The 18164-nt window shown below is 36.2% G+C and overlaps 3 protein-coding genes across 3 annotated transcripts in view; 1 reads left to right on the top strand and 2 right to left on the bottom strand.

Moving 5' to 3' along the window:
* Window positions 1-958: 958 nt before the first annotated feature.
* Window positions 959-4647, bottom strand: cysltr2a (cysteinyl leukotriene receptor 2a). The gene is made up of 2 exons (XM_026196155.1): window positions 3747-4647; window positions 959-2780 (listed from the first exon to the last, which is right to left on the bottom strand). The coding sequence occupies exon 2, from the start codon at window positions 2770-2772 to the stop codon at window positions 1750-1752; it is 1023 nt and encodes a 340-aa protein (XP_026051940.1). The 5' UTR covers window positions 2773-2780; window positions 3747-4647; the 3' UTR covers window positions 959-1749.
* Window positions 4648-4784: 137 nt separating this feature from the next.
* LOC113038593 (retinoblastoma-associated protein-like) overlaps window positions 4785-18164 on the bottom strand; it is a 30584-nt gene continuing 17204 nt past the window's right edge. Inside the window, exons 18-27 of the mRNA XM_026196146.1 lie at window positions 12829-12944; window positions 11160-11272; window positions 8273-8418; window positions 8055-8159; window positions 7811-7924; window positions 7525-7667; window positions 7257-7287; window positions 7028-7170; window positions 6889-6935; window positions 4785-5829 (exon numbers count right to left, since the gene is read on the bottom strand). Coding sequence (XP_026051931.1) covers window positions 5759-5829; window positions 6889-6935; window positions 7028-7170; window positions 7257-7287; window positions 7525-7667; window positions 7811-7924; window positions 8055-8159; window positions 8273-8418; window positions 11160-11272; window positions 12829-12944 — 1029 coding nt within the window. The 3' untranslated portion in view covers window positions 4785-5758. The remainder of the gene's footprint in view (window positions 5830-6888; window positions 6936-7027; window positions 7171-7256; window positions 7288-7524; window positions 7668-7810; window positions 7925-8054; window positions 8160-8272; window positions 8419-11159; window positions 11273-12828; window positions 12945-18164) is intronic.
* Window positions 13794-16561, top strand: LOC113038598 (lysophosphatidic acid receptor 6-like). The gene has a single exon (XM_026196154.1). It carries the CDS (start codon window positions 14584-14586, stop codon window positions 15619-15621), a length of 1038 nt encoding a protein of 345 aa, XP_026051939.1. The 5' UTR covers window positions 13794-14583; the 3' UTR covers window positions 15622-16561.

The following is an 18164-nucleotide window of genomic DNA, read 5'->3' as shown; positions in this document are numbered from 1 at the left end:
CATTTATGGATGAAATGAAAGTAAGTTCAATGTTTACGTATAAACAAAACATAATTACTGTGGAAACGGTTTCCTTGAGATCTTCTCTAAGCAGTGCATCTTTTTAAAAAGAAAAAAAGGGGGAAAAAAAGTGTACTGCAATATGTACTGCAAGTACAGATGTGATGAAGATAAAGTGATATTCACCACAGAAAACTGAGCTTCCTCGTGTGAATGTGAAGACAAATAAACAGCACAGATATTTACCACAACATTAATGTGTCAAGTATGGAAACCTAAAAAGAGGAATGTGCACAGTTTTAATTTGGCAACAAGGAGAGCTGCGAAAAGCAGAGGAAGCCACATGCTTTGCTAGCATTACTTATGCTTCCTGATTGTGCAGACTTTAACATTGGGACTCTGCAGACACGTGCTATAGACATGCATAGAGAAGTGAAACCTTCAGTACAGGACTAAGTTTAACTGAAAATATATGCTGAAAAAATAATATACGCTATAGTATACACCTATGAGTGTAATAGCATTGCCTAAATATTAGCGTGATTAACAATCAACACCATAATACTAGGGTGCTTCCACTAACAGTGAATTAAACTTAAAAGAAAAAAAGAAATTTCAGATAGCAGGTAGCTATCAGGGAAAGCAATCACTGGCTAAGTTACCAAGTGGAGCAAAGTTAACTTTATGGATGTGAGCAGTGATAAAACATGACAAATGTCAATAAGTGCAAAAAGTGACTTACAAGCTCAAATCAACAGCATTGGGGGCATTCAAAAGTTGGGAAGTTTTGGCACTTTTAAATGATAAAAAACGAAAATAATTTAACTTCTACAAAATGTAAAATAAAATAAAAAATGCATATCAGATGTTATGCTTTTTTATATTCACATGACATTTATAAAGATACAGTAAACTAAATTTGTATATTCTATATAATTTGTATATTATGCATTGCAGGAATTGTACAAAAAATAATAATTGCAACATATTTACCATGTTTTTTTTTTTTTACTGACACACCCATAACTCAGGAGAAAAACAAACCCTCACAAACAACTCTGACATGAGTTGAACTCGCAGTCATAACAGAAGTAAATGGGGGCCAATTTCTGGAGGCTTTGTGATGCGTTTAATTTAGCTCTCACTCAACCGGATTCACTGCCAGAGCTTAAATTAATCCAGGATTAGGCCTTAAATTAGAACATTTAGGTAGTGCCCTTGAAGAAGAAAAAAAAAAATCCACCTTATTGCTGTGCCTCTTGATACAAATCATTGACACTTACACGATATGTCTGTGCAAGTTGCTTTCAGTTTTTTCTTTTTTGGGAATAGTCTTAAACCTTGTCTATGCAACCAGGCAGCCATTAGTTATCTATTTAAACCTATTTTAATTGTGTTGCGCTCTCATTGTGACTAAGTTACAAAATTAAACAGAAAAGGTTTATTTTTGTCTGTAAAAATACTGTTAACACACATATTAGTCTTGTTAATGTTTACAAATTAGCCCCATTCAGATTCATCATAACTGTGCAATTGCAACCAAAATTTGTGCCTTTTTAAAGAAAAAGATGTACCAAAATTAATTTGCAGAAATCAAAACTTTGTTGATTGTTCCTAACTTGTACTGAACCCAGTGTAAACAAGGCTGGTCAGTCAAAACATGACCTTTTCATCTTTTGTTTTTAAGAAGCACACCAAAGAATGAGGTACTTCTGGTCTGTTCTTTGTTATCTATTGAGCCATTTCCATTCAGTTCTGCAAAACATGCAACTCTTCCTGCTGTAGATTTCTCCCTGCAGTGCAAGCGCTGGGTTTTCTTCCTCCTGTCCATTTAGCAAAGACCGATCGGGAATTTTCCCCAACAAAGAAGAAGAGGACAGGATCCAGACAACTGTTAGCCGTGCACAAGCAATGCGCTATGACGGCAGCCTTCCGGACTACCAAAATATAGTTACACGAGTCTTTGTATGTACGATTCTGGACCTGTTTCTCGGTGATTAAGAAGATTGTCCGCACTACGTGATACGGCAAAAAGCACACCAGAAAGATCCCAAGGCTGATGATGACCAGAGCACAAGCCTTCTTCCTGCAAGGTCTGGTCCTACCGAGAGCAGGACTAGGCCTCAGAAGGTTCCTCGCAACCAAGACCGAGGAGAAAATGATAACCACCAAAGGCAACACAAAGCCCACCGGAAACGTAACGTTGTTGATAAGGAGCAATTTATCCACATTGTCTTCTGCCAGCTCCAAACACCGAAAACTGTCTAGGTCATTTTCTTTTCTCTTAGTGAACAACAGCGGACTGCAGCCTAAACCCATCAAGAGCCAAATGAGAGCACACACGATACCTGCGACATAGTGCCTCTGTATGCGAATGTACATGTACGGTCGCACCAGCGCCAGGTAACGCAAGATGTTCAGGGCCACTAGGAAATACACAGAGCTATACATATTCAGATAATAGACGTATGAGATGAGTTTACAGGTGATGTGACCAAAGATCCAGTGAGATTTCAGTATGTAGTACGAGACTCTCAGGGGCAGAGAGGACACCAGCATCAGGTCTGAGACCAACAGGTTCACCATTAACAAGTTGACTGGAGTGAAACTCTTCTGGGTCCTCCATTGGCTGAAGAAGATGCAGACCGATAAAGCGTGACCGGCGAGTCCCAGGACAAAAATGAGAACGTATGCTGCAGGATACACTTGGTGTTTGAAGTCATCAGTGTTGTTGGGGCTCAAACAGGAGAGCTCTGGATCAGACGCATTCATGTCCTTCCCTGTAGAATGATTACAAACTTAGTTTTAGAGATTTAAAACAAGTAGATCACCCCTTATGTCCACTCTTAAAAATAAAGGTGCTTAACAATGCCATAGAATAACTTTAAATGGTTCCATAAAGAACATCTGAACATCTGAAGAAGCTTTCGGTTTCACAAAAGGTTCTGTGGTGAAAGAAGGTTCTTCAGATTACAAAAAAGTAAAAAAACAAAACAAAAAAAAAAACAAAGATGGTTCTTTAAAGAACCTTTGACTGAATGGTTCTTTGTGGAACCAAAAATGGTTCTTCTATAGCATCGCCTGAAGAACCTCTTGAAGCACCTTTATTTGTGTTGTTCCAAATCCTGAACAGTTTTTCCATTCTTTCATTGCATCGACAGAAAAAGCACCAACATTCTTCAGAATATCTTTTGTTTCGATGGAATAAGGAAGCCATTTTTCATTGAAGTATACCTTAACTTAGTATGATACTGTCCACTTTTTTTTTTTTGGCATCAATGGTTCCACGAAGAACCTTTTCATTCCACCACAGGTTCTTCACAGTGTACATTTTTTTTCTTCAGATTATGAAAATATTTAATAAAGAAAATAAAAAAAAAAATGGTTCTTTAAAAAAAAAAAATGGTTATTTGAGGAACCCAACATGGTGGTTCTATTGCATGACTGCAAAAACCACATTTAGCCATCTTTATTCTTAAGAGTGAACATGTTTTGTATTTTTATTGAAAATTTGACTGCATGTACTATTTGCAGTTCACATTTTATTTAACTTTTATAAGCGGGGTCCTGAAAACAGGTTTGTCTAGTCTTGTGTGAACGATCTTCACATTCCCAGTCATAATAAAAATAAACCATTCTCTCAAATTACTTTCTAAACTTCACTCCACAGTAGTGCTCACATATGTGTGAACACAGTTTAACGGTTATATATTTCACAGCAAACTGTAAAAGCAAAAACATCTTACCTTTTCTGCAGTGTGGAGAGGTAAAAGCAGGTCGTCTAAAAGCGCTCACAGCTTGTCACTAACCAAACCACCACAGCATTGTCAGCTACTAGAGGTGGTATGAAATAGGAGGATGTCCCAAGACCGGCCTCCCCATCATCACTTTAATCTGTTCAAAATGAACGATTCATTTCCTTCTAAGAACAGCAGGCGTCTTTATACCTGCATTGTTCAGTATGGCAGTTCTATCAAATGCTGTAGATAAATGCTTTGAATATATCTTTATATACAGCATGTATGAAAGGTCCAAATTCCAATGCTTATCATTATTAGGTAAGTGGCATCAGCAATTTAGATGCAAAACAAAACACTAGTTACTTTGAACGGTGCAAACTAGCTTTAAACCACAAAAGCATATGCAAACGTGCATTTTACCGTTCCCCTTATTCGTGTCCTCATGTAACATGGAATTTAACCCAGTTACACTGCACTAAACTTTCACAAGCACAAGCACTTCTGTTGATGATGGACTGATAACCTTTTAAAAGAACCCACTGTTGACAAAGCAGAACCTTTGTGACGATAGAAGTACATTAAAAACCATAAATGATGCAAGGGGGAATTTGAGCGAACAAACTATATAAAATCATCTTCTGCCTTCAAGTACAGACATGTTCCAGTATTCCACTCACGATCATTTCTAAAGAGGAACGCACTTATGAAAATGGATGATTTCACAACTTTTGGGAAGCTTGGATGCAGACATGATTCCAATGTAAAAGTGATCAGGTTTTAAAAAAACAAAAAAGCAAGACGCAACGAGATTATTCCCTGGACTCTAAATACAACTATTGTGAGCAAGACATCTGCGAGCATGTCATTGCTTGACAAACAGCATACCGGTTTGGAAATTTGTCTGCCAACACTTGTCTAAACAGTTAATTGAAAAAACAAGCCTGATTTATCATTTTAGCACCATGAGCTCAGTCTCGGTTTGTGGCAACAAGAGCCAGGTAAAGGTGCCAGCGTCTTCTTTGAATCAAAACAGGACACGTGTCATTGTTCTTAAACGAGTCAGTTGTTAAAACTTTTGGGCATAGCATAATCTTTCAAAGAAAAAAGAACATTTGAGGTATAACATAATTGTTTGAATATTAGTAACAAAAGCTCTAAAACGATCTTAAAATCCAACAGCAATAACAACAATGCGGGCCAGGAAGAACATAAAAAGTCAGACAGATGACAAAAATGCACTTCCACACACACACAACGCCATCCAAAAAACTCAGTAATGCTTAAACGGCAACTCATTTATAATAGTTTCTAAATTAATTCAATTGACTTCTATCACGCAGAACAGGGGGTCCTCTAAGAAATGAGAATAGACACCAGCAGGGTTTAAATACATGATTAAAGGAAATTTGATCTTACACCCTGTGAATCTCAATTTCTTGTACAACAATGAGGAAAAAGTAGGAAGATTTAAAATGAATTGGAAAAAAAACATAAACAATAAATTATCATCATATGACACTAAACTTGCCAGATTTTACATGTCTGCATATCAATTAAAGGGATAGTTCACCCGAAAATGCTGTCATCATTTACTCACCCTTTTACTTAATTATTATTTTTTTCAATAATATGGAAGTCAATCAGCTATTTTGTTGCAAACATTCTTCAAAATATCTTCTCAGGTGTTCAGCAGGAGGAGGATACTCATACAGGTTTGGAACAACTTGAGGGCAAGTAAATGACAGAATCATCATTTAAGGAGGTATGCATCGCATTATTTCCTCAACAAACAACTAAAAGAATAAAACCTCCTTCATGGACCCTCACACACTTAAAACAAACTAAAATGAACTAACACAGGAAAAGCACCTGTGCTTTTTCAGAAAATGCAGTGCATCACTTAAATATTAAAACAGGGGGAGGAGTCCAAATTATAGCAACATATAACCCTCAGGCATGTCAGTGTTTCCCTTTCAATGGTGGAGTGGTTTTCTTCAGGGAGTATAGAGTGGATTTATTTAGGGCTCTGGATGTTCTTTAACGGACTCCTCCTTCAGTTTCTGTTCCTGCATACGAGTGCGTGTGGAACCTGAAGGGACAAGAACAAATGTTTAAGCAATAGCCTTTACGTGAGAATGAATTATTCAACAATGAGTTGCACCTTTTGATTACAGTATTTTGCAATGCTTCCATCTGAGCTAATTATGCAAAATAGAAAATAAGTTCTTATTGTGGAGTATTCAGCTGGGAAATGAGACTTGTCATTCTGGATTATAAAAGAAAAATTCTTATGCACACCAAGATAGCATTTATTTGATAGATAATACAGTAAAAAAAAGGTAATATTGTGAAATATTAGTGTAATTTAAAATAACGTTTCTATTTTTAATACATTGGAAAATGTAATCTATTCCTGCGATGGCAAAGCTATATTTTTACCAGCCATTACTGGAGTCTTTAATGTAACATGGCATAACAAGAAATCAGTCTTAATTCTTTTTTTTTTTCCTTGCAGGATATATATTAGTACGTAACAATATGATACATCCGTTCCAGTCCTGGGTGATGACTGCTCAATACAGCATTCAAAAATGCACAACTGTTTTTGCTTTACAATTAATAGTGCAGCAGAACTACTTCATCTTATTTGCATGTGAGAATGCAGAAAAAGGCGAACTATCAATTCAAAGAATCCTGAAAAAATTATGAAAATATCCACAAAAATACTAAGCAGCACAATTGTTTTTAACATTGATAATTACTATGAAATACCAAAATACTGACCACCAAATCAGCATATTAGAATGATTTCTGATGGAGCATGTGACACTAATTCAGCTTGGCTAGCATAGGAATAAATTACATTTTAAAATACATTCAAATAGAAACCATTGTTTTTTGAATTTACTACTGTTATATGCAGTCACTTAAGACAAGGGATTTTGTTCATTCAACCCACCTAATACGTACTATATAATAAACACCACCATCTGACTCATAACAAAAAAAAAAACTACCAAAAAACAAACAAACCAAAAAAAGATGCACAGACAGGAGGAAGTGTGATGGTTTGAGTATCTTTGTGATTCTAGGAAATCCAGCTCACGGTTCAGATAACAGACACGCATGAAGACTGCGGGAAACTTACTCATCTCAGCCAGCTTCTGGATAAGTGTTGACTCCCCACTCGATTTGCTAAAAATGAACAAACATTTTGTTGATGAGTCACTGCATTTAAACTTGGAGCGATAACTAAAAAAAAAAAAAAAAAGGAACATAAATCCGACCTTCCATCAGCTTCATCTTGTCCATCCATGTCAAAGCGTAACCTCTTCAGGGGTTTGGGGGCGGAGCCTCCATCCAGACTCCTCTTGAGGGACCAATCGGTGCTGCTCACCATCTCATTAATCTTCTGAAATTTGTCTGCAGACTGTTCAGATGAAAAGAGAGAGTTTTAAATAAAGTCAAACACACTTAAAATAGATCGAACATTTACTAAGTGCTTTCATCACTAACCCCAAAGGACTCGCCAATAGATATAAGAATTCTGTCCAGGACGCCATAAAAGAAAAGATACAGCACGATTAGTACAAAAAACATGCACAAAACCACATAATCCTGTCTTTTTTTTTTTTTACGGTAAGAAAAACTAACTAAATCAACCTCACTATTCATCATTCCTCATCTTAAACAAAAAAAAGGCATCTAGTCAAAAGACAATATTTTAAACGTATAGATTCTGAGTCTAAAAGTGATCGACGAGCTCCGGAATGTAATCACAGACCTGCTCCGTGGGGTCATGACCACTGGGGACACACGGCTGCTTTTCAAAGGGGAGACGTAGACGTTATTGCTCCCAGGCACACGCAGAGGAGAGTTTTTATAGGGGCTGCAGGGGATGCGGGGAATGGGAGACAGAGGAGGAGGCTGGGAGACAAGCACACACACCCTCAAGTCAACCCAAAGTTGTTGTGAAATCTTTCATTCATTTAAACATGTCTCAAAGCCACCAGGGGGCAGTACAATACAAGTAAAGTTTGATTCAGTGAAGGTAAACCTGAGCGTCTCACCCGAGGAGAGGAATACTGAAGGATGTTAGTCTTCAGCTTCTGCATGAAGACCAGGTTGTAGAAGACAATGATGGAGTCATACTGCCCCTCTCTGATAAGCACACGCTTAAATGTCTGACAGATTCAGAAAAAAAAAAGAGAACGATGATTTGTTTAATATCACTTTAGATTCTTTCTTAATGTATTTGAATGATCATCAGAATTAAACTATTTAAAAGGGAACACAAGACAGACTGACTCTCACCTCTTGATTAGTATTAGGCATCTCCTTGTAAGCGGTCACAATCGTTTTAAAGCGCAAGTCCACGTTCTTCACCTTGCATATGGCATACATAGCCGACATAATCAACTGAGAAGAAAACGGGGAGGAGAGTTTTTAAAACATTATGCAGAACATAGGCAAAGCTAATTAAATGCAAATGCAGGATATTATAACATTTATGAAAAAAGCGCTGGTAGTACCTGGTCCAAGTGTCTGTCTCGCATCAATTCGTACTCGTTCTGGAGGGTGTGCTGAAGCAGGGTCCATATGATTGGCTCCAGTTCTGGGTGTGAGGTCAGCAGGTGTGAGAACAGTGTTTTCAGTCGCAGGTAGGCCATCCTATACACTGAAACACAGAAAAAAAATTAACATGAATAGATATGGATAGATATGTAATATGGATAGATATGTAAATATATATATATATATATATATATATATATATATATATATATATTATATATATTTACACACTAACGTTCAAATGTTTGGATCAGTAAAATATTTAATGCTTTTGAAAAAACTTTCTTATAAAGGCTGTATCAGGCTGTATATTTTATATAACTAATTTTGGGAAATATTATTTCAATTTAAAAAATCTTTTTCCAAATATACTTTTAAGTATTATTTATCCTGTGAAGCAAAGGTTTTTTACAAAAGCTGATTTATAATCAATGTTAAAAACAGTTGCTGCTCAATATTTTTTGGACCATGTGACACTTTTTTTTAGGATTCTTTGATAAATCATAATAATTAGAGTCACAATAATACACTACTATTCAAAAATGTAAAGTAACAATAAAATTGTAGCATTTTTTTAAAAGAAATTAATACTTTTATTTAGCAAGGATGTGTTAAATGGATAAAAAGTGATCATAAAGATATATATTTTACGATAATATTTCTATTTTGAGTTCTTTTTTTTTTTTTTTACTTTTTATTCAAATAATTTTTTTTTTTTTGTATTTTTGATCAAATATAGCTTTAATGAGCATAAGAAACTCCATTTAAAAAACCCCCACAATATATCTTTTAACTTTTGAAAAGCAGTGTGTATATATATATATTTTAGTGTATTTACATCCCTCCACACACACACACACACATCATTTTAGAAGACCAACTCTATTAATTAGGGCTGCACAATATACAGTTTCAGCTTCGATATCGCAATGTGCACCCCCGTAATAGTCACATTGCAGGATGTGCGATGTTTAGTACACAGAGTTATGTTTATACTGATTGTTTATTGCTCACACACAGACATCGTTTCCCTGTACTCTGCTCCACCCCGCAACAGCTAAAGTCTGTCATCTGAACTGTTTTAGTGCATCATAAAAAGAATGCGGCTTGCGTTTATTGTCAGACATTTTTAGTGTCGCACCGCATCCAGTGTAGACAACATCAATGATTCTAATGTGTTCATAGTATTTTGCATTGTTTGCATTGGAGACACAGTGAGGGCCACACAGATGCACATGAACTCTGAATTCACTTCCACATCTATTAATAACATGCAAAGTTATGTTTAGGTGAAGGTAAACACTTGAGAAAGACAATGGATGTGTGTAAAAATGTTGTCGCTTTAACACAAATCTTTGTAGATTTATTAGGTTTAATTTATATAGCGAAGACTTCGCGCTGTTATTTTACATTTGATTATTCAATTTCTGTACCTGAATACTATTAGACTTACCTGAAAAAAAGTAAAGCACGGTTCATTTCATTTGTATCTTTGTTCTATTATATTGATCTATGCTTGTAATTAGTTTATATTATATGCTGATTTAATCACCCACAAAAATCACCCTAATCATAGATAATTTTTTCCCCAAACAGAGCTATTCAAGTCGTGGTCATTTCTTAATTTTTTTATATCACAATATATATAGCAGAAAAACTAAATGTCGCAAAATGTTATTTTTTTTCCAAAACCATGCAGCCCTACTTTTAAGGCATGCTATTATTGCTTCTGTATAAACTAACAAAAAAAGTAGGGGTGCTCCAATTGATCACTACCAGCCGATAATCATTGGGATGATTAATCGGCGGTCTCCAAAAGGCTGATCTAAAAAAACAAAACAAAAAAACAACCATGTCAAGCCTATGACGCTGTCGTGAGAGGTTTGGCACAACATGCAGCAGCAGCAGTACCATCTCAGGCTCTGTCCGGCGCAGGTACCTCACCTTCATATTTTTCCATTAATTAACTAATTAATTTGAAAACCTTGTGTGAGATGTAATTTTACAAACAGCGCGAGTGAATCAAAGAGTACACGCTCCTTCCTTTCTCTTAAAATATGCAAATGGCTTCAAATCAACATATCGCTTTTTCTATAAGCGAGCTGCACACTGCACAGTTGACATAGGAATTGTCACTTGCACAGTCAAGGCAGTGTCACATCGTCACTAAAGTTTAGAAATTGCTTTTCTTTTTAATTCTTGTCAGTGTGTGCATATTAAAATGAATGCATATTATTGAAGTCTATGGTGTTTCACCAACACATATGGCTTCTTGGCTAGGCTTAAAGGAAAAGAGCACTTTTAGATAAACAAAAAGTCAATAATAGATGGCACTCGTAAAGGTAGCACAAGAAAAGTTTTTTTATGAACCGCAGGACTGCTTGTAATAAAGCTGCAAAAGAAAAGACAGTGGAGCTGACTATTTCTGTCAGTGGTAAGTTTGTGATAATAAAGAGAAAAGTACTTAAAAAATGTTGCCAATTGCTTGAGCAACTTAATATATAAATATATAAGTAAATGCAAAAGTAAAAAGCATTGACAATTATGTGTTGCTTATATTTATCAAAATAATGGATAACTGTGTGTAATGGATTGTGTATGTGGTAAACGTGGATCAGTAGCAGACTCGTGTGTGAAAGCACAGTCCGTGCTACTTCTCCTCTCACAAGAGTCACCTAAGAGGGGAATTCCCCCCATTTTTTAAAATCCTGATTGGAGTACGACAATAAATAGTTCTAAATGATCGGTCTCAATAACCCTGATCAGAGAACCCCTATAAAACAAGCTTTAAAATGTTCTTTACAGAACTCACTGCATTTGAATGTAAGCTTTGCTTTAACCTACATTTTTTGTAGAAGAGGCTCAGAGAGTTTGAACGGAGTGCTTTGGTGCCTGGTGCGGGGGGCTCGGACTCTGTTGCTGGGGGTTGACGGCTCGGCCGCTCGGGAGACAGATACCTGAGGAAGGTGAGGAGGTTAAACACATTACATTCACATTTTGCCAATGAAAAGGAGATAAAAATGAGAGAGCTAATTAATGCCAGTGGTTAAAATACTGTTTTGCTGTGTAAAGTTTTTGAAGTCTTAAAAACATGCAAAATACAGTAATACTGTGAAATATTACAATTTAACACAATGTAACAAACACACACACACACACACACACACAACTTAACATGAATCTTTATGCAGCCTTTACAAAAACTGAGGTGAACAAAACATTCAGTCTTTAGATTTAGCTTCAACAGATTAATTCAAAAGTACCAGCTGAAAAGAATGATTCATTCACAAACAAAAATGATTCAGTCACTGAGTTTAACTTCACAGTGGTTTTTGGGAGTTCACTGGAGGGGAAGATTAGCAGCAAATTACTTAAAATATTGGTTTGCTCGTGCATAATTTGTTTGAAACTTGTTTTGAATTCATGAATTTGCATAAACTGAAATGATAACTGTTTCCAGCCACTGCACAAAACTAGCATATGAGGCTGACCATAATCAAGTGGTTGAGCTCGTTTCAGGGAAACATCTATATATCACAGACTAACCACAGCTCACAGACAGGCGTTCTCTGAGCGCATAGCAAACTGGCCTAATAACTTATGAGCTTGTTTGCAACCTAAAAAAAACCCAGACTTTTGGTTCCTTGTTTGCATCCTAAAAGAAATCACGCCACTTTGTTCTCACGCAAAGTTCGCACTGAAACATTAATCGTAAGGTGCAGCAATACACTGAACCATGACTAATCAGTCTTTGAATTACACAACAGCTATTTAAAAAACGATCTCTGCTCTGAAAAAACTCAATTTTAGGCCCCTAAACCCCAGAGGCATTTTTAGTATCAGCATAAACTCAAATTACGGTGTATATTATATATATATATATATATATATATATATATATATATATATATATATATATATATATCTACCAGCTCAAGAATTCTCTGAAAATCACCAATTAACAAATTAAACATTTTCTTTTAATTAAAATGGCCCTTTTAAAGTGTCAAATCACAAGATAAGATCATGTAGTCAATCATCCAAGGAAATTTAAACCCGGTTTTAAACGAAGATTTAAACTAAACCCTTTGCTAATTGGCACTGAGGTATTTTGTGTCAAAGGATGAGGGTAAGGTCCTCATTTTTTGGGAGTGACAGACTGAACACGTTATTAAGATGTCGATTCAGATACGAGTTCACATTGGCAAAATTAACTTGTTTTGATCTTGTCTGTTTTCCTGTGCACTGCTTATGCAATAACTTCCTATGTTAGAATGGGGAACATTTCCTCTTTAACCCTAATTAATTTCAGACGTCACAGCTACATGTGCAGCATCCTGTAAAAACAGTGGAAGAAACGGTCTCAAAGTTGTTGATTCCTCAATTTAAATTAGTTCTATTATCAAAGGTATGTAGTACAGGAATTGAGTCTTAAACATTTGACGCTATAACCTTTTAACAGGATGTTGTGTGGTTCAGAATCGCACAGCTCTAGTTTTGAGGAATGACTTACAGATCAGCAGCAGTGTGGCTGTGATTAAGGGGTTGGTTTAGTGTTGCGGGGGGCTCTGCTTGTTCACCAGGTCCTTCCTCACGAGACTGTCTGAGGAGGTCAAAGAGCGGAGAGCCCTGCACAGAAGAACAAGATGGTGAGTTACATCACTGATCCGAAACTGAGAGAGCCTCATAAAGAGGAACTGATTAGAGGATACAATGTGCATTATTCTGAATTAGGCACTGTTTGTAATTTCATTTGAACACTATGTAATTTTAATATAATTTATATAATTTTTAAATAAAGTTAAAAACGAATTATATTAAACTATCAAAGACACTTTACAGATTAAATAATAATAATAATAATAATAATAATAATAATAATAATATTAAAAATTAAAATTAAAGCTAAACAAAAATGGCAACCCACTTTCTAGCAAAGGTCTGAACAATCAAGGGCCCCAAAATATAACAAAACAAAATTCACTTTATGACTATAACAGAAACTTTCCCAAAAACCTTATTTTCACAATTGGATTCACGTTGATTTTAAAGGTTATGATGTTGCTAAAAAGAACATTACTTTGTGTATTTGGTGTAATGAAATGTGTTTATGTGATTTAAGGTTCAATAAACATTATTTTCCACATACTGTACACTCTTGCTCCTCCATGCCCCACCTTTCTGAAACGCATTGATTTTTACAAAACTCATCTTTCTGAAAAGCAAAGGTGTGCTCTGACTGGCCAGCTACCCTGTACGTTGTGTTTAGCTGAATTGCTCAAGTGTGTGACGAAAATGTTACACCCCTCATCATATAGTGATGCCGTCTCCGGGAGGGACGAAACAAAAACATTCAAATCCAGTATAAACCAGGCATTTGTTGCATCCAGTGGGGACATAATTCTGTGTAATTACATGTAAAATTACTTTTTACATGTTGCATTGTTCCATGTAAACATAAAACCATGTCTGCATGTGTGATTAATATAACGGAAACATTGTCTATAATAGTCAACCATGATTCTAAAAGTAGCATTAAAACCAATGTGAACTCTACATTCAACTCATTCTCATGTCTGGTGCGTGCATGAGAGAGTAACAAAGAGGAGGTGCTTTAACACCAGCCCCACCCTATCGTCTGCCTTCCAGTCCTCCACATGAAGAAAAACTCATTCTGTAAACCAGAGACTGAACAGCAGGTTGGGTTCTAAAAGCCTTATATGACTACAACAAAGTGACAGGCTATGACTAAGATCTCGACGAGACAAAGATGATCACGCCTAAAGTCACAGAGTGATGGGAAGCCAAACAAAAGGATAGGAACTGAAATGAAACCAGGCTGGTTGGTGGAAATTTCACGTTACTCTTCTTCATGAAGAACATCTTCAACCCGGTATGGATCCTCCTTTCATGAAAGGCTCAAAACTGAGATCAAGAATCTTCCGAGTAATTTGGAACAAACATCTAAAAACCAACTTCCTGTGCCGGTAAACAAGGCTTCTATTTATTCAACCACACGCAAAGCATTCATCATGCCTTGTTGAGAGGAAAAAGGAAGGTAATCTAATGTGGTTTGCTCATGCAAATGCCTACATGCATTTTTCTTGCACTTTTACAGTAGGATTACGCAACATCTGAGTGGAAAGACGCTTCTTCTGGCCCCTTTGTGAAATGTATACACTGGATTTGTATACATTTACATGAATCTTCATGGAATTTCATATTTTTGTTCTGAGTGACTGACTCCTTTTAAGCCAAACTCTAATCGATGACAATGACTGAAAACAGTTCAACCACAAACTGTACCAAAGATGGCTTTAAATATGTGTTATACAGCTCCGTTTTCAGTATTGTCTTTATTTTTGGGCTGCTCTTGAACATGGTGGCCATGTACATTTTTTTTTGCAGACTGAAAATGCGCAACGAGACCACAACATACATGATGAACCTTGTGGTCTCAGACATCCTCTTCGTCTTCAGCTTGCCTTTCAGGACATTCTACTTTATTAACCGTCATTGGCCATTCGGCGATGTTCTCTGCAAACTCTCAATGGCTGTGTTCTACACCAATATGTATGGCAGCATCCTCTTCCTTACATGCATCAGTGTGGACCGATTCTTGGCGATCGTTTACCCCTTTGCATCTAGAACATGGAGGACCAAGCGCAAAGCAATAATCACCTGCTGTGTGATCTGGGTGTGTATGCTGTCAGGAAGCCTAACTGGAGTTTTAATAATGGACACCACAATGAACACCACTTCGAAAACAAACGGCAGAGTGTACTGTTTTGAGAACTACTCAAACTCCCAGTGGAAGTCCAAGGTATCAAAAGTGGTGGTGCTTATGGGAACCGTGGGCTTCCTGATTCCACTGATGATCAACATTTTTTGCTCCATGAGGGTCCTACAGACCCTACGAAACACAGAGATCATCAACCGTGGAGGGCAGCTGAACAAGGCTAAGATATTGCGTATGATTGTTGTGCACTTGGTCATTTTCTGTTTTTGCTTCATTCCATACAACATCAATCTGGTCTTCTACACACTGGTCCGGAGTCAGGTTATTACAAGCTGCACCGTGGAGACAGTGGTCCGGACAATTTATCCAATTGCATTTTGCATTGCCATAACCAACTGTTGCTTTGACCCAGTGATCTATTACTTCACCTCCGAGACGATTCAGAACTCCATTAAACGGAAGTCTTACACTGAACACAAAAACACAATTGACAACAGTTTTAATAGAAGTGATTCGAAGAATAAATCTCTTATTGTTAAATTCATCAACAAAGAGTCTACAAGATAAGCAGACACAAATTGTTTTTATACCCATTTTATATTAAATTCTCATCTGACATACTCTTAGCAATTGGTTGGCAGAGGAAGTATTGACTGATAACTAACTGAAGACTGTTGAACTTGCAGAACTATGAAGTATCATTTTGGTGCTAGAATGGATGTGTTTAAAGGCTAAATTCAACTACCATTACTGAACCTGTAATTGTATTGTACTTAACCTGTAATTGTATTAGAACCGTATATTACTGAGACCTGACAAGAATAATCAGTATTTCAGTATAAAGTGATACATTTCAAAACAACAGATTAAATTAACCTTAAACTCTCTTGCTTTACATTGAAAATGTCTAAATGTATCAACTAATAATTAATATTTTATTTACAACATTTAATAATCCAGGTTCATTTATTTAACAAATAACTAAGTTTAATAATGCTCATTCAAAATACCCTTAACCTTTACAAAGTGTATATAGAAATTAAATTAAATGCTGTTGTTCATTGTTTTTCCCTCCATATAATCTACTGAATTAAGTGTTAATTGAACCTTATTTTAAAGTGTTACCATCTAAACAAAGTTCATTATTTCAATGAATTAATGAAATGAATTAAATTAATGAAATGAACCTCTAGTTTAAGTATAGTAATATTCAGCAAAACTGCCAGTCTCTCGTGACACTTGGGATAAACATTTTTCTAGATAAAATATCCCCATGTGTCATTTCCTGTTTATTCCTGAGCAATTCAGACAGTTGTATTGTCTGAGGACAAACAGTAAGAGGAAAAGGGAGTGACTCAGAGAACGATGACATTAAGTGGGCTTTGGTCTACTGATTATATCAAGGTTCTTCAATGTAAGAAATTAAGCTGATGATGAACAGGTCTGCAGGCAATGCCACTTCCATGCAGTTAGAGATTTTCCCAGCAATAGCTCAAGCTGTATTTTTCTTCTTTTAAAAATAAATATTTATTACTTTATTTTATTTCTGATTCATATCTTATTTTATTATTTGTAAAATATCAGTTTTAAAAACATACGATGAAGAAACTGAATGTACCAAATCAAAGCTGCATTTCAGGAGCACAGAACAGGACTGAATGAGCCCTGCACCATCACTCACACTGCATTCCATGTGCAATCACATGCCCGGGGGCTACACTCACAAACACTCAAATCATACCTCTAAAGGGCATTTTAAACCGTATGCAATAGGCAGCAGTCTTTGCATGTGATCTTCCTGCCACACACACCGGAGCCTGAATTGAATGAGCCAGTGCAATCCTGGCCAAGACAACATTTCTGAGAGTGATTTTTGTAAATGTTATTGTTTTTTGGATGTAAATGCTAATAAAATGAAAAAAATGTAAATTAAATGCAATTTATTTCTTGATAAAATGTCTTGAATGCACAGAAAAACACTCTCTCTCCCTTGTGCATATTAATCAAAATCATTAAACACAATAGAAAAAGGGCGAAACACCAAAGTTTGATGCGCGCTCGTGCACTCACAGTCTTCAAACTACACAAGCACTGTCTTCTCTCTCTCTCTCTCGTGCATATTAACCAAAATTATTAGACACGATAGAAAAAGGGCGGAACGCCAAAGTTTCACATGGAGCATTCGGAGATTTTTTTTCTCCATGACAGGATGCTGGCTCCCACTGTTAATATTTTTTTTTTTTTTTTTTGGAAAAGCACTCTCTGTATTAGCTTAAAGCCTTCAAGTTTACATTGGTTACTGTATTCTTTAAATTGCTCTAAACAAGTATTTTGGGTGTAAAGTAAGTAATGCATTCTTAGTCAGTCTTTTATTTTGCAATTTTAAGAGCAATAAACATATATTGCAATTAGGAGTGTGAAAATTGCTAATAAATTACGTTCGAATATTCCCTCTAAAAAATACACAAATATTCGAACTATTCGAACATCTGGATGCGCATGTTGTCAATGACACGCATTACGTCAATAACAGGCCAAAATAATACAAAGAGACATAACTACTTGTATAGATAGTCTATTTAAGTTTAAACATATGACAACGTATTACCTACACAAAAACAAGGATATCAACCACTGGCGAACACTGCAGACCTCACGCTCTCTCACCCTCACGTTCTCTGCGCATAACGGTAAAAATTTTTGTGCAAGCAATTTAAGGTCGCGACTGTTGTCCCAAATATAGCAGGCTTCATTCAGTGATTCAAACAAATATTATTAATATTAATTGAATTTTTACAGCATATAGAACTGACATTGAATGCTCCGAGCGAGCTGTGCTGTGGTAAACATGGAACTTCTCCTTGACATGAAATGATAAATAATCAAACCTCGGTTCCATTGCTTGACAGAACTCCCTGAAGCCTGCCCCATCCGCGATACTGATCGGTCTCATGTCCTTACAAATGAACAAAATTATTTTATCCGTTATGGACTCTTGTCGTGTTGCAGACAAAGAGCTTGCGGCGGGCGATGCAAAGTAATGTTAAGTGTCAAGACGTGACTGTTTAGCTGGAGTTCCACACATTATGCCATGCTCATTTGGGTGCACA

Source organism: Carassius auratus, chromosome 21, assembly GCF_003368295.1.
Source record: "Carassius auratus strain Wakin chromosome 21, ASM336829v1, whole genome shotgun sequence".
Classification (NCBI taxonomy): Eukaryota; Metazoa; Chordata; class Actinopteri; order Cypriniformes; family Cyprinidae; genus Carassius; species Carassius auratus.
Note: the sequence above shows the minus strand (reverse complement) of the source record. Positions and strands in the feature narration are given on the sequence as shown.